The sequence below is a fragment of the Globicephala melas genome, chromosome 3, assembly GCF_963455315.2.
Source record: "Globicephala melas chromosome 3, mGloMel1.2, whole genome shotgun sequence".
NCBI lineage: Eukaryota > Metazoa > Chordata > Mammalia > Artiodactyla > Delphinidae > Globicephala > Globicephala melas.
This window is the reverse complement of record NC_083316.1, coordinates 160173735-160198934: the sequence shown is the minus strand read 5'-3', so window position 1 is coordinate 160198934 and position 25200 is coordinate 160173735. Positions and strand designations below refer to the sequence as shown.

The window sequence follows — 25200 nt, the reverse complement described above, 5'->3', positions numbered from 1 at the left end:
GCCCCATCTTCCTGGGCTCTGCCCATGTTGTCTGGACCAGTTTGGACTAAGGTGGACCCTGGTTAAGGACTCCTCCCACCACTTCACTCTGGCCACAAACCCCAAATACAAGCAGGTGGGCAGGAGGGGACGGTCCTAGCCCATGGCTGTGTTCACTGGGCATGGGAGGGATCTCACCAAAACATCTGCATTTGCAGAGAAGAGCAGTTGCTATGCCCATTTTCCAGGTGAAGAAACCAAGGCCCATATAAGGGGCTTCACCAACCCGAGGTCACTCGGCTGGAATGGTCAGCACTGCCGTTCAAAGCTTTGGGCCTGGCCCCACAGGAAAGGAGACCCGGGGGATGGGGGGGTGGTAAGTGGTGTTCTGGGAGACTTGAGAAGTATAGGCAGTCATACCCTCCTCCCTCTGCCCCTGCTCCCCGAGAGTCAGACGGGGGAACTCAAAAGACTCATTTATTGAGCATCTCCTGCAACGACACACCTTCGCTCTGGGGCCCCACGGCACCCCCAGCGTGACCCTGGGCTGGGGTCACTGCACGTGGACTTGGGCCCAACCTCATAGCCTCCTTTCCTCCTCTGCAGCCTGCCTCTTGGCCAAGGTTCTGAGGAGGGGCCACCAGGGGCTGCAGGGTGGGGTGGAGGGCTGCGCACTGAACGTGGGTGTCCGTGGGCTCCACTGAGGGGGACTGGGCAGACTAGGAGGAGAGATTATCCTGAGGGGAGGACCCTCCAACCTTCAGCTGGATGAAGGCGTCCCAGGCTGGGCAGACGGGGGCCGTGTGGAACTCAGGCCGGGCCCTGAGCGGGTGCTGGGGACAAGCAGGCCTCAGGCTGGGCCCTGGATGGACACCCCCTGCGGCCAGCCCCGCTGGCTTTCTGCCGCTGCAGTGCCTGCTCCACTTTCTCCTTGAAGCGCCGGTTCTTCTGCTTGATTTTGGCCAGCTCGGCCTTGCGCTTGGCCTCCAGGTCGGGATCCTGGCATGGGGAGGACCGGAAGGTGGCTAAGCTGATCGTCCGCGGGGAAGCTTGTGCCCCACGCCCACTCCACCACCGGCTCAGCCCTCACCTTCCCCTCCAGGATCATCTGCTTCCGCTTATTAATCTCTTTCTTTTCATCAAAGTTGGCTGCCTCCAGTTTCTGGGGGGCGGGAGGGAGAGGCCGTCTTGGGGGTCACCATCTTCCAGGAAGCACCCTGGGCCCCAAGGACCAGCCCCTTCCCCGACACTCACAATCTCACACTCCCTCCGCACCACGTTGACCTGTGTGAGGATCTGTAGCACCTCAGGTTCCTCCACCGAGAACTCCTCCAGCTTCTTCTCTGTGGGGACAGCAGGGTCACAGGGGGGCAGGCACGACATGGAGAGGGATTTCAACTATGTAGTGAGTTCCCTGTGTAGCAGGGCATGCAAGGCCATCCAGGGCCGTAGCAGATAAGGATCAGGTGGGCAAGATCTAAGATTTCAGACCCAAGGAAGGTATAGATTGCTCTTTTTTTGTTGTTAGCAATACTATGAATTTGACTAGGGATTTTTTTTTTTTTTCCTGGAAACAGTGTCCTTTAAAGTCAAGACATTTCTGAATCTTAGGACAGTCTGTGCAGTGACTGGAGGTGCCCCAGAGGTTCTCAGTCTTGGCTACACATTAAACCACCCAAGGGGGTTTTTCAAACATGCCCAGGCCCGAGCCCTGGGGCTTCTGACTCATCCACAGGGACCACCCACACACTCTGGTCTGAGAAACCAAAGTCCCTTCCCACCAGATGTGGCTTTCAGCTGCTGAAGGCCATTGCAGAGCTTGTTTCAACAACTGGGCAAAAGAAACTTCTTTGAGGGTTGCATAAAAAGGAAAGCGCAGTTTAAGCCTGCTTACGTGAGCAGGCTAGCGGGTGTCTGATAGGGCTGAGTGGCATCTCACCCAGAAGCACCCGCCTCCCCTCCCCTCTCCTCCTCTGCCCCTCCACTCACTGATCTGCTCCTCGATGGCGTGTACCAGGTGGATGTCATACTGCGTCACCAGCGTGATGGCCTGTCCCTGCCGCCCTGTGGGGACACACCCAGGCTGTGTGCTGGAGGCCAAGACAAAGGGCCAACAGAAGCAGGTCCTGACCAGCAGGCGGCTTAGGGCTCCTCTCAATCAAGGGGAACAGTACAGGAGCTCGGTGGGTGAGTGAGTGACTGGAAATGAATGACGCTCAGGGCGTCAGGGCTCAACCCCCTGCCTGACCTCTGTGTAGTAGGCAGGTCTGTCCCAGGGGAGCTGCAGGACTCCAGGGAGAGGCAGCTCTCCTGCCAGCTTGGCCTTATACAGGTGATGTGGCTGATTTCCCATTTTGGTGTGGCCGCCAGGGAGCCCAGGCTAAGTTCTGTCAGCAATAAGCCCAGACAGGCTTCAGCTCAGATCTCTGCACACCACTTTCTCCATTCCCCGTTCCTGTGACAGTGACTAGTGCTGGAACAGCACTGGCAGCTGGCCAGGCCCATGGCCCTCGGAGCACCCCAAACAGGTGTCACCTTCTTATTACCCATTGTTGGATGAGGCAGTGGGGGCCCAGAGAGCTGATGTGACCTTCCTGAGGCCACAGGGGAGGAGAGAAGGGCCAGGCCCAGTCTGGCCCCAGAAACCGTCTCTCTGCCCACTCCAGGTGTGAGAAAATCTCCTGGACTCCGCGCCCCTCCTGGGTGGGGCTGGGGAGCAGACACAAGGATGCCTCCTTGGCTCCTAGCCAGAGTCACAGCGAGGGGTTGAACTTGGACGGCAAATCCCACAGGGCAGCGTCATAACCAACAGGACTCGTACACCTATTTGCTGCTGGGCATGGATTGGCAGCCCTGACGGGTAAAGGGGCCTGGGGTGAGGCAACAGGGAGTGGTGGGGATGGGGCCAGTGTGTACCGTGTCCCCAGGGGACAGCACGTGTCACTGTTAGTGCTGCTGGGGGTGAGAAGACAGAGCATCCCCACCTACGGTTTTGAAAGGCCGATTCCCCCAACTTGCAAGTGCTTCCTCTAGTGTCTTTCACCTGTGGCCTGTAGCCCTCCTGTGTCCCACCAGCTTGTGACTCTGGCTCCTCGTGGTGTGGGCAGGCAGAAGGGGCGGGTGCCAAAGGCTGCCCCACCCTGTGTGCTCACCTGCACGGGCTGTCCGGCCGACTCGGTGGATGTAGATCTTCGGGAGCCCGGGGGTGTTGTGGTTGATGACCACCTGTACCGTGGGAATGTCCAGGCCCCTGGAGAGAGAGGTCGGTCAGCACCTCTGTCCATGTGGGGAAACTGAGGTTGGGACTCACCCAAGGTCGTTCAGCAGTGAAGCTGAGGCTGCCTGACCCATGCCTGAAGCCAGTCCCTCCCTCTGGCCCTTTTGTGGGGGGCGTCATGGGGAAGGGAGTACCCTGGAGCTGCTCACCGGGAGGCCACATCTGTCGCGATCAGGATCCGGTAGATGCTGGACTTGAACTTGGACAGGGCGGCAAAGCGTTCTTTCTGTGCCGGATTGGGGAGAGAATTGGGGGTGGGGGGCGGGGTGTGAGGTAGCATCTCAACAAACGTTTGAGCGCTTACTGTGTGAGGCCTGGGGACAGGGCAGAGGCCAGGACAGTCTCCGCCCTCAGGTGGCTCACAGTCCAGTGAGGGAGATGACCTTGAGGAGGCCAGACTGGGGCAGACAGGTGGCAGGAAGAGTGTTCCAGGCAGAGGAAAGGGCCTGGGCAAAAGCTGGGAGAAGTCCCCAGGGCAAGGCTGGCGGGTGAGGGGATCTGTGGGGCCGCCCAACGCCTCACCTGTTTCATCATGGAATGCAAAGCCACGGTGGGGAAGTTGAATTTGCGCAGCATCATACACAGAATCTGACAGGTCCTGGCAGGAAGGATGTGCTGTCAGCCCATCTAGCGCTAGGGTCCTGGAAAGGTGCTCCTGGCCCTCCCACCCCCCGAGTCCCCAAGTAGGTGGCCCTGCACAGCTGGGGAAGGAGAAGCCAGGCTGCAGTGTCCTGCCCACTGACCCCTCCCCTGGCCTAAGCCAACAAGAGTGGGCCCTACATCCAGACTTTTCTCTTCTGGTGGCCAAGAAATTCTTGGGGGCAGCAGTCAGGAGGTCTCCTCCACGTGCTGTGGACTGCCCTTCTACGCTGGCTCAGGCTAGGCTACTCTACAGCTCCTTGACGCTCTCCCAGAACGCCTCAAAGGATTTTGAAATCCCTGGGTCTGCGGAGAGGACAGCCCCAGGTGTTGGTGCTGATGTGCTGGGCCTCATTGACATCCTGAGACCACAGCGAATAGGCTGCTCCAGGGCCTTCTCAGCTGCTGCAGGGGTCTCCTGGAGAGAGCCTGAGGCCCTCAGCCCTTCCGGTTAAAGGCAGGTCTGAGGAACCCCAAATCCTGGCTCTGCCTTCAGGAGAGGTGACCTTGGCAAACTGCTTGACCTCTCTGAGCCCCCTTGAGTGCATCCTCTGAAACTGCTGGTCTGAGCAGAGGCCCCGGAGTGCCGAGACCATCTGTATGCCTCATACCTCCAACCTTGGGCCACCTCTCAGGCCTCCGTGAAGGGCTATGGGAGGGGCGCCCGGGGGATGGGAGAGGCAGGCCTGCCCACACTCACTTGCATGTGTTGGTGAAGATGATGATGGACCAGTCCTCGTGCTCGTCCTGGAAGTTCTGGATCAGGTGGACCAGGTAGGCATCCTTGACCTTCTCAGGCACTAGCAGGTAGCGCTGGTCCAGCTGTTCTACTGTGCGCACACTGGGGACAGGCGGGCCTGTTTCCCCTTCTGTTGAATGAGGCCAATAGCCCACCCTGCCCATGGGTAGTAACCTCTGTTGGGTGTGACCCCCACTTGGACTCCCGCCTGCCCTGCTCCCCCAGGAGCGTGGTTATGGACTCACGGGGCCTGAGCCTCCCAGAAGAAGGGCTGGTTGGTGGCCAGGCCCTGCAGCTCTCTCAGCGTGTCGGTCAGCGTGGCACTGAAGAGCAGCGTCTGCCTGCGGGCCGGCACAGCCGCCAGGATGGTCTCCAGGTCCACGGTGAAGTCAGTGCAGCCCTGCTCCAACAGCCGGTCCGCCTCATCCATCACCTGTAGTGCCGGCAGCAGGGGGTAGGGATCTGGGGTGAGGGTGCTGGCCGAGCCCTGACTACATGCCTGGGCTCGACCCACCTTCCCCATGTGCCTCCTTCCTGGTCTAAGATGTGGGCCCTAGAGCACTCTCCCTCTAGGTCTTGGAGGTCTTCTCCCTCACCCATCTCAGCTCCAATGTCACCTCCTCAGAGAGGCCCAGCCCCCAACTATCTTTACTAATACAGGCCCCCTTTTGTTGGTTCCTGAGCTGTTCTTATCACCATTCCCAGCGTGGTACTGGATGGCCTGTGGGACACACATTTCCCACATGGATGTATCAGGGCCCCAGGCTGACTTACCAGGAAGCGAATCTTCTTTATGCTGAAGGTATTGGAGCTGCGGAGGTGGTCAGCCAGGCGCCCTGGTGTGGCGATGACCACATGTGGTTTCCGGGAGAGCTCCAAGGCCTGGGCCACCATGTCTGTGGGTGGAGGGCGAGAGGTGGGGCTGGGTGGATGGTCTGAGGCTGCAGAGGGTCCATGCCCAGAGCCTCCCTGGGCCCCCCATACCCATGCCGCCGACAATGATGCAGTCTTTCAAGCCCAGAGGCTTCCCCAGGACCCGGAACTGCTCTGCGATCTGGTAGGCCAGCTCCCTGTGGGCATGAAGGGGCCAGCCTGGGTCAGATAGCGGTTTTGTGCTTGCCTCTCATTCCCATCTCCACCCTACGGCCTCCTGCCTGAACCTCTCCTGTTCACACACCCTCCGAGGCTCTCAGTCCCCTTTGGACAAAGGTTCTGATACTGAGTGTTGGAGGCCCCTTGTGGTCCCTACCCTCACTAGGCTGGATCCCCAAACAGCCCATGGCTTGTCCCCTGCCAGTCCTACCCACACTGGCCTTTCTTCTTCCCACGTCCTCAGCAATGGCCTCAACACCACAGTCATCAAAGCCTGAGACCCAAGTGTCAGTCCCCCCTCCCCCAGGGCTGGTCAGTATCCAAGTCCTCTCCTCTCTGCCCCCAGCCCCAGCTCCGCCCAGGCCTTTTCTCTGCCTGTGTTCCTACTTCCCGGCCTTCTTGCTTGCCCCTGAGTCAAGCCCTGTGCTCAGAACTTTTCACACACTGTCTTGTTAATTCTTCAGCACCTCTAAGAGGTGGGCATAATTTCTGTCCCCATCTTGCACAAATGGAAAGTGCGCTCAGAGAGGTAAAGGCGCTTGCCCGAGAGAACACAGCTGGTTAACTCACCCACGAGGCCTTTGGGGCGCTCACCTGGTGGGTGTCAGGACGAGGCAGAAGATGCCATAGGGATCCTCAGACAGCTTCTGCAAGATGGGCAGGACAAACGCTGCCGTCTTGCCACTGCCTGTCTTGGCACAGCCCAGGCAGTCCCGACCTGGGCAGAGGGCAAAGCAGTGTCACAGGTGTAGACAGGTGTTGTATCGGGCACAGTTTACAGCAGCTAACATTTAATGAGCAATTACTGTATGCTCAGTACTGGCCTGTGCCCTTCCCGTTCCAGGCATTCTGACAACTTTTCATTTAGAGCAACTGACACATTTTAGAAGGGCGAAGCCATTATAATCCCCATTTAACATAAGGGGAAACAAAGTCTCAAAGATTTTCCCAGGATACACAGACAGTGAGTATCAGGCTGGACTGGAACCCACATCCATCTGCCCTGAGATACCTGCTACTAACCACGACCTCGTTTTGACTCCTTCCGGGGTATCAGGGCTTGGGAAACCCAGAATGTCCTCCCCCCAATCTGCATCCTATGCTCCCTACTGACTCCTTCATCCTTGTTTATTTAATGCCTCAATTTGTCACATCCTAGGCTTCCTGAAGGCGTCCCTTTAATGGCAAAACTGGGTTGGACCAGAGGAGTGGGGAGAAGAGCAGTCTAGGGACCAGAGCCGTGGATTTACCAGTAATCTTGACAACCTCAGTTTCCATTTGTAAAATGGAGATAGTAATCCAAGCTTTACCGAATTTTCCCAGTACTATCTATTAGTTTTTCATCAAACCCTCCCAGTGCTCTGAGGCTATAAAAGTTTCAGAGATTACATCACTTGAGTGCGGACACACAGCGAGTCAGCCGTACACCCTAAACGCCGACACTGCCTAGTCTGCCTCCGGAACCCAGGATCGCCCGTAAGGGCCAAGACTGCCCTTCGCCTCACGGGGCCGGCGTGGGCAAAAGCTGCGAAAAGGCAAAGTGAGGTGACAGGAGCGGGGACGCCTCCTGGAGAAGAGGCCTAGCCATACTCACCTTCCAGGATGGCGGGAATGCAGCCAAGCTGCACGGGCGTGGGCTGCTTCAAACCCAGCTGCCGACATTGTTCCAAGAGCCAGGATGACAGCCCAAGCTCCGCAAAGCCAGCCATCCTCGCCGCCAGCCCAGTGTAAGCACCGGTGTGAGCCGTGCTTCCGGTGCGTGTTGATTACGTCAGGAAAGCCTTCCAGTTTATTGGATCTGCCTCCTGCCTGGTCCCACCCTTTGCAGCTCACTGCCATTCCTAGCCTCTACCACATCCGTACCACTCTTCCCCGAATCCCGTTGGCTCTCAGGATCGAATCGAATTACAGATGCCCTGCGAGACGCACTTGCGTCTCCCGCCCCTTTGACTCCCGTTTGAGTCTCCCATTGGCTCATCTCTAGGGATGAACGAGTAAACTACATTTCCCGGCGTGCCCCGCGGTGACTCCCTCCTTCCGGCCGACGTGTCTCTCAGTGGGAGTAGCGGGTGAGTGGCCAGCAACATGGCGCCTCCGGCTCCTTGCTCAGCCTCTGGAGGCTCCGGGGAGGTGGACGAGCTGTTCGACGTGAAGAATGCCTTCTACATTGGCAGCTACCAGCAGTGCATCAACGAGGCGCAGCGGGTGAAGGTGCGGCGGCTGCGGGGCTGGGGGACCTTGGGGGCGGAGGCGGAAGACACTTCCTGGTGGCTGCGGGTCGCGCTCTGGTTTTAAAAACCCTTCCTCTTCACCTCGCGCCGTTTCATCCCCGCGCCCTCACCACGCCGCCACATCTCTTCAGAGCGCGGTGAAGAATTATCCTTGTCCTATGACCAAACTCAAAGCAGTAACACTTTAACGATACTTCTCACTCTGAGCGCTCTCTCAGACTGAGCCTTGGGAGGCATTTGAGTAAGAGAGAGGTTCATACCGCTATAGTAATAATAACAATGGTAATGATACTACGCTACAGTAGTAATCATAAAGACAGCAACAACAATAATAGTTTCCATCTGTTGAGCACCCACACTGTGCCGCCATGCCCTCAATACCCGTGAAGTAGGGACTGTTGTTTATCCTCATTTTACAGGTGAGAAAAGGGAGGCTCAAGAGAGAAATGGCTTCTCGCTCGTTACCCTGCCCCACTAACCAGGTTATTTCTCCCCAGACTTGCGCATTCATTCATTCACGCATTCCTCATTGAGCATCTGTATGGGCCAGGCAGGATATTAGTGCTGGGCTCAAAGCAGTGACAAAATAGACAAAACTCCCAGCTCTCTTGGAAGCCTCAGCTCCCAAGGGAGACAGACAGTAAACAAGTAAATAAACAAGATGTCAGGAGGTGGTGCGACGGAGAGTGGTGGGAGTGAGCCTGGCTGTTTGAGAGCTAGAAAATGTAGCCCTTCAAGGCAGGGCCCAGGCAACCAGGCGGTGAGTGGGTGACAGGAGAGGGGGCAGCAGGGCCCACGAGCAGCACCATTTGGGGAGGCACATGGATGGTACTGTCACTTTGAGAGTGAGCCATTGGAGAATTTTTAAGAGCAGTGAACATGACAGGGTCTTTGCCAGCCCTCATGGTGTAGTGTCCTGAAGAGAGTAAACAAGTAACCAAGGAAGAGAATACACAGTTTTCAGTTTGAGTCCTCTAGGGGAGAGGGGAGATAAAAAAGTGCTGATCAGAAATGGGGGTGGGGGCTGCTTCACGTGGGAGTGGTCAGGTCAGGGCTCTCTGACTGCCATTTTAACCTGTGACCAAACCTTGAGAAGGCTCTAAGCCCATAAGTTGCTGCAAAGGTGCTGAGGCAACAGTGAGCTCCATGTAGTCAAGGCATGAGGGTGGTGTGGCAGGAGTGAGGTGAGCACAGTGGAGGAGATGAAGAAGGAGGTGGGCAGAGTGAGGGGCAGGGCCTGAAGGGCCACAGCAGGGGTTTGGATTTTATTCTGAAGGTGTGGGAGGCCATCGGAGCGCCACACAAGGGAGTTGCAGACATCTTCCCAGAGGCAGCCAGAGGGTTGGGAGGAATTTGGATTCTGAAGTAAGGAAGGCTTGCTTTCCCTTCTGGCCTTTGGCAGTGAACCCCATGTCCCTGAGTGTCATCTGCATAATGGGAGGTAAAACCTCAAACAGACTTCAGTAAGAGATTAGGAATCGTTGAAATAACATTTGCATGACTGTATTAGTTTTCCATGGCCACTGTGACAAATTACCAAACGACAGCTTAAGTCAGGCAGCACACGTTTATTATCTCGCAGCTTCTGTAAGTCAGAAGTCCAACACCGCTCTCACCAGGCTAAAATCAAGGTGTTGGCCCAGCTGTGTCCTTTTTTGGAGGTTCTGGGGAAGAAGCACCTTCCTAACTTGTTCAAGTTGCTACCTCTTGGAGGCTTCTGGATGCTTCTCTCCAGTCCTCAACCCCGCATATCACCCTTCCATCTCAGAACAAGCCACAGAGTTCTCACTTGGAGTCTCTCGAATTTCCCCTTCTTCATTTCTTTTGTCTAAAAGTCCTCTGCTTTTAAGGGTTTCCGTGATTAGACTGGATCCTCCCAGATAACCCAGCATAGTGTCTCCATTTTTAGGGTCCATAATCTTAATCACACCTGTGAAGTCCCTTTCGTGATGTAACGTAAGCTGTTCACAGGCCCCAGGGACTGGTATGGACATCTCTGGGGGACCTTGTCCGTTTGGCGCCATGGTTGTTACATGCCTCCTTGCTGGGGTAGTGTAGACCATGAGAAGATTGAGACAGACCTGGGCTCAGATTCTGTCTCTTCTGTGTTCTCTCTGCAGCCAGGGCTGAGTCACTGCACCTCTCTGAACCTCACTTTCCCCTCCTGTCAAATGGGAACGATGACATTCATCTCAGTAGGGTCCCTGTAAGGTTCAGCGTTATACTCATGATCCACCGTCTGTCTTCTGTTGTGTGTCTGTTCTGCTTACATTACAGCAATGTGTTCTTTCCGTCTTATTGTGTCATAATATGCAAACTTTACCTCCCTGCTGAAGGAATCAGCATGACCTGCTGTATGTAGAGAGTGATGGAAAACAAAGGAAACCAGATCAATACTCTTATTTATTTATTTACTTATTTATTGGCTGTGTTGGGTCTTCCTTGCGGTGCGCGGGCTTCTCATTGCGGTGGCTTCTCTTGTGGCAGAGCACGGGCTCTAGGCGCGCAGGCTTCAGTAGTTGTGGCTCGCGGACTTAGTTGCTCTGCGGCATGTGGGATCTTCCCGGACCAGGGAGTGAACCCCATGTCCCCTGCGTTGGCAGGCGGATTTTTAATCCCCAGGGAAGTCCCAACAGTTTTTTTTTTTTTTTTTTTTTTTTTATTTATCTTTGGCTGCGTTGGGTCTTCGTTGCTGCACACAGGCTTTCTCTAGTTGCGGCGAGCAGGGGCTACTCTTCGTTGTGGTGCGTGGGCTTCTCATTGTGGTGGCTTCTCTTGTTGAGGAGCACGGGCTCTAAGTGCATGGGCTTCAGTAGTTGTGGCATGTGGGCTCTAGAGTGCAGGCTCAGTAGTTGTGGCTCATGGGCTCTAGAGTGCAGGCTCAGTAGTTGTGGCGCACGGGCTTAGTTGCTCCACAGCATGTGGGATCTTCCCGGACCAGGGCTCGAACCCGTGTCCCCTGCATTGGCAGGCAGGTTCTTGACCACTGCGCCACCAGGGAAGCCCTCCGCAGTCACTCTTGCTGGAGGCACACTGCGGCCAAACCTCTGAGCTGGGGGAGCTACACCCTCTTTAGCAACGTGGTGAAGATGCACCGGCACCAAACCAAGAGGTTCTACCTGACGCGTCCAGAAGAGCGGGAGTCCTGTCCCTGCTGAGCCATTAGACGTGATTTATTTCTGGTCCACAGGCCACCTAAACCTTCTTAGGCAGCCTGTACTGGGTTGAATGGTGTCCCTGAAAAGATATGTTCACCCGGGACCTGTGAATGTGACTTATTTGGAAAGGAGTCTTTGCAGCTGTAATTCAGTGAAGGATCTCTAGACAAGATCAGCTGGGGTAGACCCTAAATCCAATGACTGGTGTCCTTCTAAGAGAGAGGCTTGAGGCAGACAGAAAAGATGGAGGCAGAGGTGGGGGTGAGGCAGCCACAAGCCAGGGACTACCTGGAGCCACCAGAAGCCGGATGAGGCAAAGAAGGATCCTCCCAGAGAGCCTATGGAAGGCGCACAGCTCTGCCTGATCTCGGACTTCTGGCCTCCAGAACCATGAGAGAATACGTTTCTGTTTCTTTAAGCACACCCCCCAGCCCAGCTGGTGGTTAGTTATAGCAGCCCCAGCAACCTCAGGCACCACCAGAGGTGGCGCCAGGTAGAACACCTGGTGTGTCTCAGTGCTGGCATCATGATGATGTTTGTTTCCCTACCTGTCAGACATTTCGCAAGTGCCCACAAGATGGCAGGCACTGCACAGGTGTTAGGGATGAAGCAGCTAAGAAAGCCTCCAGGAGCTGACCGTCGAGTGTGGTCAGGGGACACTGATGGCCAGTAAGGGGAGGGAACGTGATCCTCCTTGCCAAACCCCATCACCGACTTCCCTTTACAGTACCCCTTGCTCTCAGGTCTGGCTGCACCTCTGAGCTGTTTGAAGGCAGTTTGAGGCCACCTCGGGGTTGGATGTCGTTGGTGGGCATAAGCCTCCTGGCTTTTCTGGTTTCTGAGCTCCCAGGTGATTCTGATGAGCTGTCAGGACTGGGGACCAGACCACTCACCTGGTGGCATGCATCACAGTCCCTGGTGTTCCCTGGTCTGTACATCTGTCCTTGTTCTTACACCTCCCAGAAGCTCTTCTCTCTTTGGCTGATTGAGAGGGTCCTGAGCGTCTGTGTGTGGGGTCTCGGTGACCCCCCTTGGCAGTCCTGCAGGGTCAGTGGTGGTGCCTGTTTTACAGAGGGGGCAGCTGAGGCTCAGAGTTGCCTCTGGGACCCTGGTCCCCCACAAGGCATCCCACTGTGTCCCTGCTTCAAAGATAGCAACAGCCAACATTTGTCTCTTTTTTTACTGAGGGTGGTATGGGGACCCCAAGTGGGTTGTCCTCACCAGTGACCACCTCCGAGGGTCATTTCAGAGTCACTCATATAGAGGACACCGTGTTCCAAATCATGGCCGGATCCCCAGCCTGGCCACCAAGGCCAGAGCAAGCTGCTGGGACCCGCAGGCAAAGTTGGCCTGAGTCTGGCTGGGGCCAGGAGCCAGGCTTCTTGTTCGCAGTCTCCCTTGGCCTGGGAGGAGGACACGTTCAGCGCCCTCGCCCCCTCAGGCTGGGAAGAAGGCCTGGGGACTAGGAGTCTGGTTCTCAGCCTCGGGGGAGAGCAGTCCTGGCGTGCTCCCACCGGCGGGGCTCCAGAACATTTGTCCCTGTGCTCTGGCAGCTGGACAGGCTGTTCATTCTCTCTGCGCTTTTCCTCAGGCCCTGTGGTTTAGACGTTGTTAGAGTAGTGACTCCAAGGTGGCCGGCCCCCTTCCCCCATGCCACTTTCCTCTCCCAGCCCCCAGTACCCGCGTGCCCTCTAGGCTGAGTTGCTCTGTGCCACCCCAGGTGCCACAGGGCCCACAGGAAGTCAGCCAGCACCCTGGGGCGTGGTCCAAAGCTGCTCTTCCGAGGAAGGGTCCCTCGCTTGCCCGTAGCCTCGTGGGGGCCTCCCTCGCCATCCCACAGTGAACCCTGTAGGAGGTCACCTCACACCTGCTTCTGGGTTCTGTGTGGTGGCTGGGCTGAGGGAGTGTGGCCCTTGGGCCTCGTCCCCGAGTATAGGGCAGTCCCCAAGATCTCACCCAGCCTGGCTAGACCCAGACATCGCTATGCTGGGGCAGCCAAGCTGAGCTCTCCCAGAAAGGTCCTCCGAGTGAGGCAGACCTTCATTTCTCCTGTTTGTCACGTTTAAAGAACGTTTTGAAACAAAAGCAGGACAGGAACAAGAGGCATGGAAGTATTCATTACAGAAAGTAAGTCCCTTTCGCACGTCTCCCGCTGGGTCCCATCCCTTCTCCAATATCCACCATTCATGTCCAGATAGGAATCCTCCCAGGCCTGTTTGCTAGGCTTGTACAAACTTGGGCATCAGGGCATTCCCATACCTACCCCCACCCCCACCCCTTGCTGTCCTCGGACCACCCATACTGTTGAGCAGCTTCTGTTTTGATCCACTGCACCCTGGGGTCCTTCCGCCTTGACACAAGCAGCCACGTGTCCAGTGGTCAGAAGCGTGGGCTCTGCCCTGGCCCCTGCTGTGTGGCTGGAGCAGTTTCAGCACTTTTGGTGCCCCCATCCCTCACCTGAATGGATGGGGGTGACGGTCGAACCTCCTTTCCCAGGGAGATGTCAGGGTGGCACAGAATGAGGTGCCCAGCACACCGCATGCCCTCAGTGGAGGCTGCTCTCCTGCTGCCTAAGGTCATAGGCAGCTGAGAGCCAGGGCTGGGACTAGGACCCAGACTCCACTGAGAAAGCTGCCCACTTATGGCCTCTGAGGGCCTGTTGGGCACGTAGCCCCCAAGAGTTCTGACCTGCTTTTCCACAGCCGTCAAGCCTGGAGAGAGATGTGGAAAGGGATGTCTTCCTGTACAGAGCGTACCTGGCACAGGTGAGTGTGGGCCCTTGACCATGACTGCCAACACCCGGGGGAAGGAGAGTAAGGAACAGAGTGTCGGCAGGGGCGGGGACCACGAGCAGCTGATGTGGCCACCACAAGAAGGTGGCAGTGTCCCTGAGGCCCTGGAGCACCAGGCCAGAGGGCCAATGTTGGGATTTCTTGCTTTTCTTTTTATACTTAATGGATAGATTTCACTTGTTCAGTACAGTTCTGGGTTTACAGAATAACTGAGCAGATGGCAAAGAGAATTCCAAATGCCCACCCCCCACACGGGCATTTTCTCTTATTAACATTTCGGGTTGCAGGGTGCTTTTGTTACAATCCATGCAGTGATATTGATACTGTTACTAGCCAAAGCCCACAGTTTAGACACTAGGTTTTTTTTCTTTCTTTTATTTGGGGTATAATTGATTTATGATGTTGTGTTAGTTTCAGGTATACAGCAAAGTGAATATGTTATAGAAATACATATATCCACTTTTTTTTTGGATTCTTTTCCCATATAGGCCATTACAGAGTACTGAGTAGAGTTCCCTGTGTTGTACAGTAGGTCCTTATTCGTTATCTATTTTGTATACAGTAGCATGTATGTGTCAATCCCAATCTTCCAATTTATCCCTCCCCCCAGACCCCTTACCCAACCCTGGTAACCATAAGTTTATTTTCTACATCTGTAATTCTACTTCAGTTTTGTAGGTAAGTTCATTTGTAGTCTTTTTTTAGATTCCACATATAAGCGATATCTTATGATATTTTTCTTTTTCTGACTTACTTCACTCAGTTTGAGAATCTCTGGGTCCATTCACGTTGCTGCAAATGGCATTATTTTGTTCTTTTTATGGCTGAGTAATATTCCATTGTATATACGTACCACGTCTTCTTTATCCATTCCTTTGTTGATGGACATTTAGGTTGCTTCCACAGACACTAGGGTTTTTAAAAAGCAGCATTACCCTGATAATGCAGTAAGACTGCATTCTTCTGTTCTAAAAACAATCTGGACTCTGCAGACAGGATTGAATTGTGCCCCGCCCTGTTCCCACCCCAGACCCACCAGCCTCCCACCAACCTCGTCCCACAGCCACAGCCATAGAGTGCTCTGTTGTGGGTACATGGCTCCACAGATGCCCCCACCTCACATCAGGCCTCGGGTGGCTTCCCAGGTCTGTTTGCATCTTTCCCTCTATGGAGCATTCTGGAGCCTGATGGAACTTCCACCTTGTGGACCAAGCCCCCCTCACCACCCTCCTCGCCACCAACCTCCAGGGTGAAGCTGGGGCCCAGACAGTGTGTGTGGTCCCCAGCAGAGTAGGGTGCCCCGGTGCGCCCCAGAATCTCCTTGGATGTGTTCATATATTCGTGTGTGTATATATATCTTTAAAAAAAGAATACATGTCGGTGGCAACGAAAATACTGAAACTACCTAGAAAGAAAGAGTGAAAAATGGGTCCCTGATTCCAGTTCCCCTCCCTGCAGTGACCTCCCTGCTGGGTGTCTGTCGGTGGGGTGCATGTTCTGCTCAATAGAAGCCAGTGCCCAGACCCCCTGCCCCTGGTGACACCACCGCACCCCACCCCCAGAGCTGGTGGGGCCCTCACCCCGTCACTTCACCACCAGGGGCTGAACAGTGAGCTGCCAGGGTCTCCAGCTAGAGCAGTGGGCAGCGTGGCACGACAGCTAACGAGTGATGCTGTGCTGGCTTCCACAGCGCACTCCAGCGGGGATGGCACCCGTGGGCTGAGGGGGTCCCTGGGAGTGGTGGGCACTGGCCCCTGGTATTGGGGCTCCACCAGGGCAGTGCTAGAGCCAAGAAGCCCTTGTATGTTCCTGGGGTCTGAGAACATATAAACCCCACGGGGAGTTCGGGCGGAGCTGACAGCCTGCTTGTCTTGCCCACAGAGGAAGTACGGCGTGGTCCTGGATGAGATCAAGCCCTCCTCGGCCCCAGAGCTCCAGGCCGTGCGCATGTTTGCTGAGTACCTGGCTAGCGACAGCCGGCGGTGAGGTTGGGTGGGGGGCAGGCCTGGGGCACGGTGGATGGGCCTGGGTGGGCAGAGGATGTCTAGTTGGCATCCCTCCTCTGCCCTCTCACCTCTCTGAGCTTCAGTTTCCCTCACTTGCTCAGTGGGAGGCTGTGATGGACCCTGCTTCAAAGGGGGCGGGGGGCTGGGGATCAGAGATGAGGACTTGTGTACAGATACCTAGGGACTGTGAGGGCCTCATTCTTGCCAGGAGGACCTCCCCTGGTACATAAGGGTGGGGACCCTGCAGCCAGTCTTCCAGCCATTGCTGCTCACCCACTGTGCAGGGGAGGGAATGGCAGCCACACCACGCATCGTTCATCTCCGCCCAGATGGAGGGTGGGAGGGGACAGCAAGTCTTCACCCTGAGCTGGGTGTGTCCACCTGTGCCACAGACCAGCAGTCATCAAACTCCCTCAGGCGATGGCCAGGAGAGGTGGGGTGGTCCGGGCTATGGGGACCTGGAAGTGCTGAGCATCCCAGGACCAGCCCCGCCTGTTACCTGCTGCTCCGTTGGGGTCTGAGACAGCTCACAGTCCAACCCTGCTGGCCTCAGGTGGTTCCTGCACAGGCAGGTGCATGGGCTGTTCCTTGCTGGCTGAGATGCTCGCCCAGGTGCACGTGAACTCGGCCTCTGCAGGTGGGGGCCGTGTGGCCCTGCCTCACCTGTGCGTGGAGCACCAGCCTGACACAGCAGGCCCCGTGGCCCCTCTGCACCTCGGTTTCCCCCGCCCCTCGGAATGGGCTGGTCTTGAGGCCCCCTGGGATTTTGGAGGTAAAACACTCCCCACAGGGCGGCTGGGATGGAAGGCTGGGGCAGCACAGCCCATGACAGGGAGCCACTCTCTTCTGTGAGCCGATTCCCGCCTACTTGTCCCAGCCCCAGGGCCCTTCCACCACCCAGGCCGCCCCTCACAGCACTGTGACGCCTCACAGAGGGGCCCTCCCCCCGATCTCTGCCCTGTGGAACTTAATAGACCAGGATGTGGTCATGACCTTGTTGACAGTACGCTTTCCTCGGAGGCTGCTGCCGCCATCTGTGAGTCCCAAGTGTGGGTGCGACTGTCTGCTGTGACCCCAACCTCCGCTCCTTCCTCGTGGAGGGCAGCACCCTGTGCTCCACCTTCTGTGATCAGGCTCCTTCGTCCACAGACACTTGAAGGATTTACTCAGAGAGGCTTAAGCAGTGGCAGCTGAATGGGGACTCCCAAAAGACATGTCCATGTCCTGACCCCCAGAACCTGTGAACCTGACCTCATTGGAAATGGGGGTCTTTGCAGATGTAAGTGGTTAAGGATCTTGAGATCATCTTGGATATAAGGTGGGCCCTAAATCCGGTGACTGGTATCTTCATAAGAGATGGAAGAGAAGACACAGATGCGGAGGCTGCGTGAAGATGGAGGCAGAGATTGGGGTGAAAGGGACACAAGCCAAGGACTGCTGCAGCTCCAGGAGAAAGGACCAGGACCGATCTTCCCTTGGAGGAAGGAACCAATCCCGCCAGCACTTTGATTTTAGACTGCTGGCCTCCAGAACTGGGAGAGAATAAACCCCTTTGTTTTGATCCCCTGCCTGGTTTGTGGGCTCTGTGACAGCAACCCCAGGACACTAAGACAGGCAGCCTCCTGAGGCCATCCCTTCACCCTCTCTGTGCACGTCTCTAGCTGGGGTGACAAACCCCATTCTCCTTTCGGAAGGGGAAGGAGCCCCAGGGCTGCCGTGAGCACTACAGAAAAGAACCCGCAGGAAGCCCACGGCGTGGAGCAGGTGCTTGGGAAAGCAGAACGGCTCTTGGTGCATCCATCCTGGCAGTACAAACCACCCCATACAAACTGCCCAGCGAGCAGGTGGTGGAGAAGGTGCTGGAGCCCGCAAGGGTAACCACAATGTGTTCCAGGAACAACGTACAGCACTGAGGTTACAAGGACAAGAGCAGGCACCGTGTTCACAGCCTGTGTGCCAGGAACCAGGCAGGAAGCTTTGGGACGTGGCCTTGGGGCTCCTCACGCCAACCCTGTGTGATCCCTGTGCACAGCCCTTCTGTGCAGAGCGGGGAAGAGACTCAGATTTGAAGTCATTTGTCCGTCAGGCACTCTCTGGTGGGCGCAGAGGGAGTAATAGGCACATCCCTGCCCTCCAGGGGCGCTCAGGTACACAGGCACTGGGCCACCAGCCCCCAGCAACCCGCATGAAACGTATGCGCTTGTTGAGACTGTGTGTCCCAAGCCACAGCATTTGTCCAGCAGTGACACAGGGCCGGGCCCTTGCCTCCCTTCTCTCATTAACCGCTCAGCAGCCCTTTGAAACAAGGAGTTGCAGCTCGTCGTTTCAGTTAAGCAGACCGAGGCTCTGGTGTCCTGTGGCGGGTGAGGGCGTCCGGCTGGTCCTCGGGCAAGCCTGAACTCCAGCCTGCTGCCGGCTCCCAGCCCCCAGTCGCGCATGACATCCACTTGCCGGGAGCAGCCTGCACACCAAGCTCGGGAACCGGGGGCAGCCACCCTGTCAGTGGGGTGTCGTCCTGCACAGCCGCCCTCAGGACCCAGGCCTGACGCTGACCGAGGTAGATCAGGACCCTCTGCTGAGACCACTGGTCTCCTCGGGAAGTTGGTGACGTCGCCAGTGTGAGGTTTACCTGTGTGGCCTCATGTCCCTGTGGAGGTGTCCCCATTGAGCTAACCTGTCCCTGTGCATGTGGGGCGGCATGGACACCTCAGCCCCCGAGCACTGAGAGCCAGTGGAGCTCGAGACCTGGATGGTCGTTTATGCTGCTTCGTGGGCAGAGCCAGGCATGGCCCTTCCTGCCCCACACTCCCCATTGGGCCTGGAGCACCCAACCCCGCTTCTCCTGGCCTTGGTTTCTGTGTTTATGTGAGGGGTGAGGAGTGTCTGGTGGGGAGGTGGCGAGACTGGCACCTAGTGGGGCTTGGCAGAGACAGCTGGGCCTATCCTGCCCTCCGCTGCTTTGTGCCCCAGGGGGCCTGACTCGCCCTCTCAGGGCCAGTCGGTTCCTACGGGGGAGAGGCCGCCTCCCGCCCCTGCCTCGGGCTCTGAGCAACTGCATCTCGCAGGGATGGGATCGTGGCCGAGCTGGACCGGGAGATGAGCCGGACCGTGGACGTGACCAACACCACCTTCCTGCTCATGGCTGCCTCCATCTACTTCCACAACCAGAACCCAGATGCAGCGCTGCGCACCCTGCATCAAGGGGATAGCCTGGAGTGGTGAGTGGCTGTCCTGCACTGGGGGAACGGCCAGCGTGTGAGTGGCTCCTCTGGTGTCCAGGCAGCTCAGGGCCTCATCAGCCATCGTCATAGGAACGGCAAGGGGGGCTGCTCTGAAAGAGAGGGGCTGGGATGGGGCATGGGCCTCCCATTTAGGCTGCAGCTCTTGTTCTCCGTCCAGGAGACACACTTTTCCGCATGGCTGGGCCATTGCTCTGAGGACACATCACCCGGGGCTGAAAACCCTCTGTTCCCAGGAGCAGAGCAGAAAGCACCTTTGTCTCTGCCTGAGATTTCTGCACCCTCCCTTCTCCCATGAAGCCTTGTGTTTCTCTGCCTTGGGCCCTGGATTTCCATGTCCTCCCTGGGCCCCACGGACCCTCCTCTGAGACCGGCCCTCAGGGCACTCCGGGCCTGGGCACTGGAGCGCCCTGCAGCCTGCTGTCGGCTCCACCCCCACCCCAGGAGGTGGCTCTGGGCTGTGCTGTGTCCGGCTCCCTGCAGCCAGGACTCCAGCCCTGCAGGGTGCAGCCATTCTCCCCCATGAGCGCTCTGGTTTCTGCCTTCCCTTGGTTAGTTGCTCACCGCGTGTTCCCTCATATCCGTTTATGTCCCACCTGATCCAGAGAAGGCTTTGCAATAGGCGTGTTACACGGCTGGTGAGGCAGTGCACCCCACGAATGTTTCTCATGCTTCTCGGGCTGGTCTGTGTGCTGGGTCATGTTCTGGCGGGAAAGCTCGGGAACAAGTGGCCACATCAGTGATCGGTGGGTGGTCACAGCTGTCTGGGCTCGAGGCGAGGGGCTGTGGGTGTGGGCGCTGAAAGCACGGAGCAGGTGTTCCCCTGCAGCACTTCATCTGGGACTCTGGAAAGGAGACGGGGGTACAGATGGGATGGCCAGCTACGGGGCGGGCAGGGAGTGGGCCACAGGCCTGGGGACCCCGTGGGAGCTCCCGGCCCAAGCACACTCAGCAGAGACAGGTGGGAGTGCAGGGCTTGGGAAGCGATGGGGTGCTCAGCCCAGCAAGCAGCGCCCAGGTCTGAGTTTGGCCCAGCTGGGCTGACAGTCAGCCTCAGTGTTCCCCTCTGTAAGGCGGGGCTGGTGGCCTGAGCACTCAAGGGGAGGTTTCTGGAAGGTGGTGCTTACACAGAGTGAGCTCCTGGTGGAGGATAAAGTGGGGTGGGAGTTCACTGACTGCCCGCCCTTCCCACAGCATGGCCATGACGGTGCAGATCCTGCTGAAGCTAGACCGCCTGGACCTCGCCCGGTAAGCCCCTCCCCACCGGGGCTGCTGGGCTGTGGCCTGTGCATGGGGGGGGGGCGTATCTTAGCAACGGCCAGGCCATGTTGGGACCCTGTGTTCTCCAGCAGCCAGGCCGCTGTCTTCAAGGGTGCACGCGGCATGGGGACCACCCAGAGACCTCCCCCGGCTCTGATTATCAGTGACACGAGTGTTTCTCCATTTATTTCATTCTAGTCCATTGGAGTGACTGCACTATTGTTTACCTGCTCGTCTCTGCAGGGTGTTGCCTGGGACAAGGGGCGTCACTGTGCCTCAGTTTCCTTCTGTGAGGCAGGCAGTGGGGCCCATCTTGCAGGGTTGGGGTGGGCTTTGCAAGCACGCAGAGGCGTGTGCAGCCGTGGATGGGGGGTGGCCAGGCCGGGGCCTGAGGTCCTGGGGCCTCGTGAGCAAGGAACTCGGGCTGGGGTGGGGCACAGTGACTGGCCACTCAGCTACCGGGCACCTCCCACCTCTCTCCTCTGCCCCCAGGAAGGAGCTGAAGAAAATGCAGGACCAGGACGAGGACGCCACCCTCACCCAGCTGGCCACCGCCTGGGTCAGCCTGGCTGTGGTGAGTACCCGGCTTGTGTGCGGGCATGAGAGACAGGAGTATCCGGGAGCCAGGAGGTGGCGGCGACCCCCTGTGTGCAGCGCTGGCTGCTCCTGTGGGGAGGGTGCAGGTGGGGTTCCACAGACGCGCTGGACCTCCTGCTTTCTTGGGGGCTAGTCCCCTGGAGGAGCCCCAGCACGTTTTCCCCCTCTCTCGGGCTTGACCCCTTCTGGCTCCTTGCAGCCGAGAGGCTTGGCCAGAGCCAGAGTGAACAAACTGGGGGTTTATGGAACCGGACTCGGCGTACCTCTGCCTGCACGTACCCCCTCCCGCCCCCCAGCCCGGGTGCACGGAGCCAGCCAGCTGGCAGCGCACCCTCCTCTGGGGCTGGCCCTGCTCTTGGCTGCCATCAGCTTGCTCTCTGGGCTCCCAGCACAGGGTTGGTGCCCGTATCCCCCCACGCTTTCCCCCCTGGAGCCCGCCCCCCACCCCCCCGTGCCTGGGCACCCCTCTCCTGGCAGCAGCCCCGTTTCTGGATTTGGACATTTGGCTTCCTTTCTCTGAGTCGCTCCTTGTACGGGCCTTTTAAATTGTGCTCCTCGTATGTGTGCATCTGCACATCCTTTTGCAGGGCAGAGGCCTCACCCCACAGTATCCATTCAGTTTATTGGGACAAGCCCGAACAGCTCTCTCCCATAGCCTAGCAGTCTTTCACAAGCACATCTTGGTCTCAGGTTCCCCTGCAGGTGTGGCGCTGTGTCTTTACCAGGCGGACAGAACCTTCTTATTCAGAATTCGGGCGGTCAGGGTCATGGCTGCTGGAGCAGAGGCCACCCCGATGGGCCATGTGTCCCAGTGGTCCCAGCTCAGACCTTGACCCAGCTGCCCATGCACTGATTCTCCCTCTTGAAGCCGAGGCTTTCGAGTCTATAAACGTAGGGCTTGGGGAGCCGGGTTTGAGGGGGTCTGCGTACCGCTTCGGCCCCTTCACAGCACTAGCTGCACAAGGATCTCTTCGGGGAAGGGGGCGGTGTCCAAAGACTGCCTGCCGTGGGCCGGCTGCACTGGGATTGTCTCCACAAAGTGCTGGGATCCCTCCAGGAGGGAGCAGGCAGGGTAGGGCCGGGCAGAAGGGGGACAAAGCGGTGATGCCAACTGTCCCCACAGGGTGGTGAGAAGCTGCAGGACGCCTACTACATCTTCCAGGAGATGGCTGACAAGTGTTCGTCCACCCTGCTGCTGCTCAGTGGGCAGGCAGCCTGCCACATGGCCCAGGGCCGGTGGGAGGCCGCGGAGGGCGTGCTGCAGGAGGCTCTGGACAAGGTATGGGCAGGCGCAGCCCCAGCCCAGAAACAGGTGTACCACAGACCCCATGGCCTGCCTTGTGGCCATGTGGGGATTTTAATGCCATATCAGTTAAAACTCAGGATTGCAAGCGACAATCCTGATTCTAACTTCTCTTGGAAATGCGAGGATCCCGTCAGCCTGGGCCCCCGTCGGCCTGAGCTGAGCAGACCCACGCTCTGTCTCCTCTTCACTGACACCTTGGCTACCTGGCCAGGGGCCTTTCGTGGTGATCCCTCACCTGGGTCTGTGCTTGGGAGAGACAGCTCCCGTTTGCTGCCGAGGGGAGAGCAGGCTGCCGACGGGATGTGTCACCTCTGCCCATCCTTGTCGAGCAGAGGGCCTGGAGCGCTGCACTCAGGGCTGCTGCAGTTGTCTTCTCACGGCTGCCATCTGAAACGTTGTTTGATATAATGAGACACTGACACCAGTGGGAAGCTTTCTCCATGCTCATCTCTGCGAGGGGCCGAGCTATCGTCAGGTTGTTGGCCGAGTGGGGCCAGGCTGAGGGGAGTCAGTCGGGTGCTCCTGCTGGCTGGTGTCGTCAGGCTGCCCGTGTGGAGTTGCCTCGCCTACCAGAGCGCCCCGTGCTGGTGGGGAGAATGCGGGTCTCTGCAAAGAAGGGCAGCATGGGGTGGAGCCAAATCTGTGCAGGAGGCTTGGGTCCCTGCAGCCCCTCGAGCCTGTGGCGCCCTGCATCCTTAGCGGCATGTCCCTGCCTTGCCCCAGCCAGGGGCTCTGGCTGGGGTTCCTGGCCAAGGCAGCGGCCGAGCTGATTCCCAGAGTGCCCTGTGCCTCAGAGCCCAATATGGGCGGGTGGGGTGAGGTCACCCCCTTGGAGTTTCTGGTAATTTCCCGCAGCTTCCTGCCAATGCCCTGGGGAGCAGGCAGGGCGGGAGGGGTCTGTCCCACGGTCTCAGGCTTCATTGCAGCAGGAGGAGCAGCTAGCTGGGCTGTGATAGGTTGAGGCCGCCTTGGTCTGGACTCCATTACTTTGAGATTTGTGATAAAAACGCCCCTCCCAAATTGCGACAAGCAAGGGGGCTCTGTGTCAGGCTGGTCTGCACGTGAAGCAGCACGCTCACTGGGAAAGCAGCCGGTGTGGGGAGGCAGAAGGGAGGGCCCTGAGGCTACTGTCTTGTGGAGCGGCCAGTGGTGGGGGCGTGCTGGGTCTTGCAATCCCAGCCCTGCTTGAGATGGGGGCCTGGAGGAGCTGACCCTGCCTGTCTGGTGTCCCCTTGTGTTGCCAGGACAGCGGCCACCCTGAGACCCTGATCAACCTCATCGTCCTGTCCCAGCACCTGGGCAAGCCTCCCGAGGTAGGACCCTCCCCACCCTCAGCCAGGTGCAAAGTGTTTTCCGGCCCTCACGGTGCCAGCCTGGGGTGGGCAGGGGTCTCTGGTGTGGCCCCGGCTCTAGAGGGAGCTTGGGGCCTCAGGGTCTGACCTTCAAGATTGGCCTGGCCTTGGGGCAAAAACCTGTTCCCCACGAGTGGGTGCAGCTGAGATCGGCCCCGGGAAGCTGGCATTGCAAGTACTCTCCCAGGGTCCCCATCCTGGTCGGGGCTGCAGGTCAGCTGCTCTGTGGGTCCTACAGACAAGTGGACTGAGGCTCAGGGCTCCCAGGCTGGGACTCAGCCTGTGCCACCTCAGGATTGGGGGCGGACACCAGGACAGAGAAACAGGGCTCCGGGGAGCAATCCTGCTGAGCCTACCTGGTCTGAGGGCGGGGAGGAGGACGCTGGGGCACTGCCCCATTCAGGTGTCTTGCCCAGCCGGCCAGGGCCCTGCCTCAGGGCTTCATGATGGTCTGTCACCAGTTTCTCGAAGAAGAGCCCCCCAGACAGCCTCAGGGCTGGGGTGGTGCAGGACAGATAGGACCACTCTCCCACTCACCGCAGAGACATCCCCAGACTATCAGTTTTGGAGAAACAGAGCCAGACAGACGCCCCTAGCCCCACATGGTCAGGGCTGAGCCTGGCGGGTAGGGCAAGGCTGGGAGCGAGGGCCCACCTCTGAGGTGTCTCCATACGACGTGCCCAGAACAAATCCATCTCCTTTCCCAGCCCCGTGCTCCCTGACCTGCCTTCCACTCCTGGCCTCCTGCCTCTCCCAGGGCCTGGGTCCCTGCCCAGCCCGCATCCCTGAACCTGGTGCATGCTTCGCGCATGTACCAAGTGCAGACTCTGTGCCAGGTGGTGCTCCCCACCCGCCAGGGTCCTCTCGAATTCAGCATGGTTCCGGGGCAGCAGGTTGTGATGGAGAAAATGTGGGGAAACCAGGGCTCTTGCCTGGATCTGGCCAGGTGGCCCTTGTTTCACCCCACTCCCTACCCTGCAGGTCAGAGCCACCATGGAGTCCCCATATTTAGCTAATCTTGCCTCCCCCACAGGTGACAAACCGCTACCTGTCCCAGCTGAAGGACGCCCACAGGTCCCACCCCTTCATCAAGGAGTACCAGGCCAAGGTGAGCTTGTGCAGGCGGCCCGTCTCTGAGCCCTAGACCCCCGAGGCTCTGCCAGGCAAAGCGCAGAACTTGGGGCCTGGCTCACAAGTTCTCCCCTTTCTCTGCCCACCCCCATCCCCCTTCCCCGCCCCCTATTCACGTTGAAGGAAAACGACTTTGACCGGCTGGTGCTGCACTACGCCCCCAGCGCCTGAGACCGGCCCCAGACGCGTTTCTGGAGCTGTGGGGATACAAGGCCAGGGCTGTGCTGCCCTCTCCACCGGGCACTTGCCGTTTGGCCAGAAGCAGAGGCTGGAAGCCCAGTCCAGCCCCCCCTTTTGTCAATAAATGTCTCCACTCCAGGTATCCCCACCGGATCCATGTTTGCTCTAGCCATTTTGAGGGGAGCATGTGGGAACCAAGGCTCAGATGGGAGGGGCCTGGGC

At 58.0% G+C, this 25200-nt stretch overlaps 2 protein-coding genes across 2 annotated transcripts; one reads left to right on the top strand and one right to left on the bottom strand.

Moving 5' to 3' along the window:
* Nucleotides 1–436: 436 nt before the first annotated feature.
* DDX49 (DEAD-box helicase 49) lies at nucleotides 437–7467 on the bottom strand. The gene is made up of 13 exons (XM_030880037.3): nucleotides 7321–7467; nucleotides 6321–6444; nucleotides 5619–5704; nucleotides 5409–5530; nucleotides 4880–5067; nucleotides 4596–4736; nucleotides 3779–3854; nucleotides 3406–3482; nucleotides 3132–3229; nucleotides 1969–2043; nucleotides 1234–1322; nucleotides 1070–1141; nucleotides 437–978 (listed from the first exon to the last, which is right to left on the bottom strand). The coding sequence occupies exons 1-13, from the start codon at nucleotides 7433–7435 to the stop codon at nucleotides 790–792; spliced, it is 1452 nt and encodes a 483-aa protein (XP_030735897.1). The 5' UTR covers nucleotides 7436–7467; the 3' UTR covers nucleotides 437–789.
* A 288-nt stretch (nucleotides 7468–7755) lies between these two features.
* COPE (COPI coat complex subunit epsilon) lies at nucleotides 7756–25122 on the top strand. The gene is made up of 10 exons (XM_030880045.3): nucleotides 7756–7937; nucleotides 13818–13880; nucleotides 15789–15889; nucleotides 18979–19131; nucleotides 20347–20400; nucleotides 20905–20986; nucleotides 22133–22288; nucleotides 23560–23628; nucleotides 24701–24775; nucleotides 24922–25122. Exons 1-10 carry the CDS (start codon nucleotides 7812–7814, stop codon nucleotides 24967–24969), a joined length of 927 nt encoding a protein of 308 aa, XP_030735905.1. The 5' UTR covers nucleotides 7756–7811; the 3' UTR covers nucleotides 24970–25122.
* Nucleotides 25123–25200: the final 78 nt, after the last annotated feature.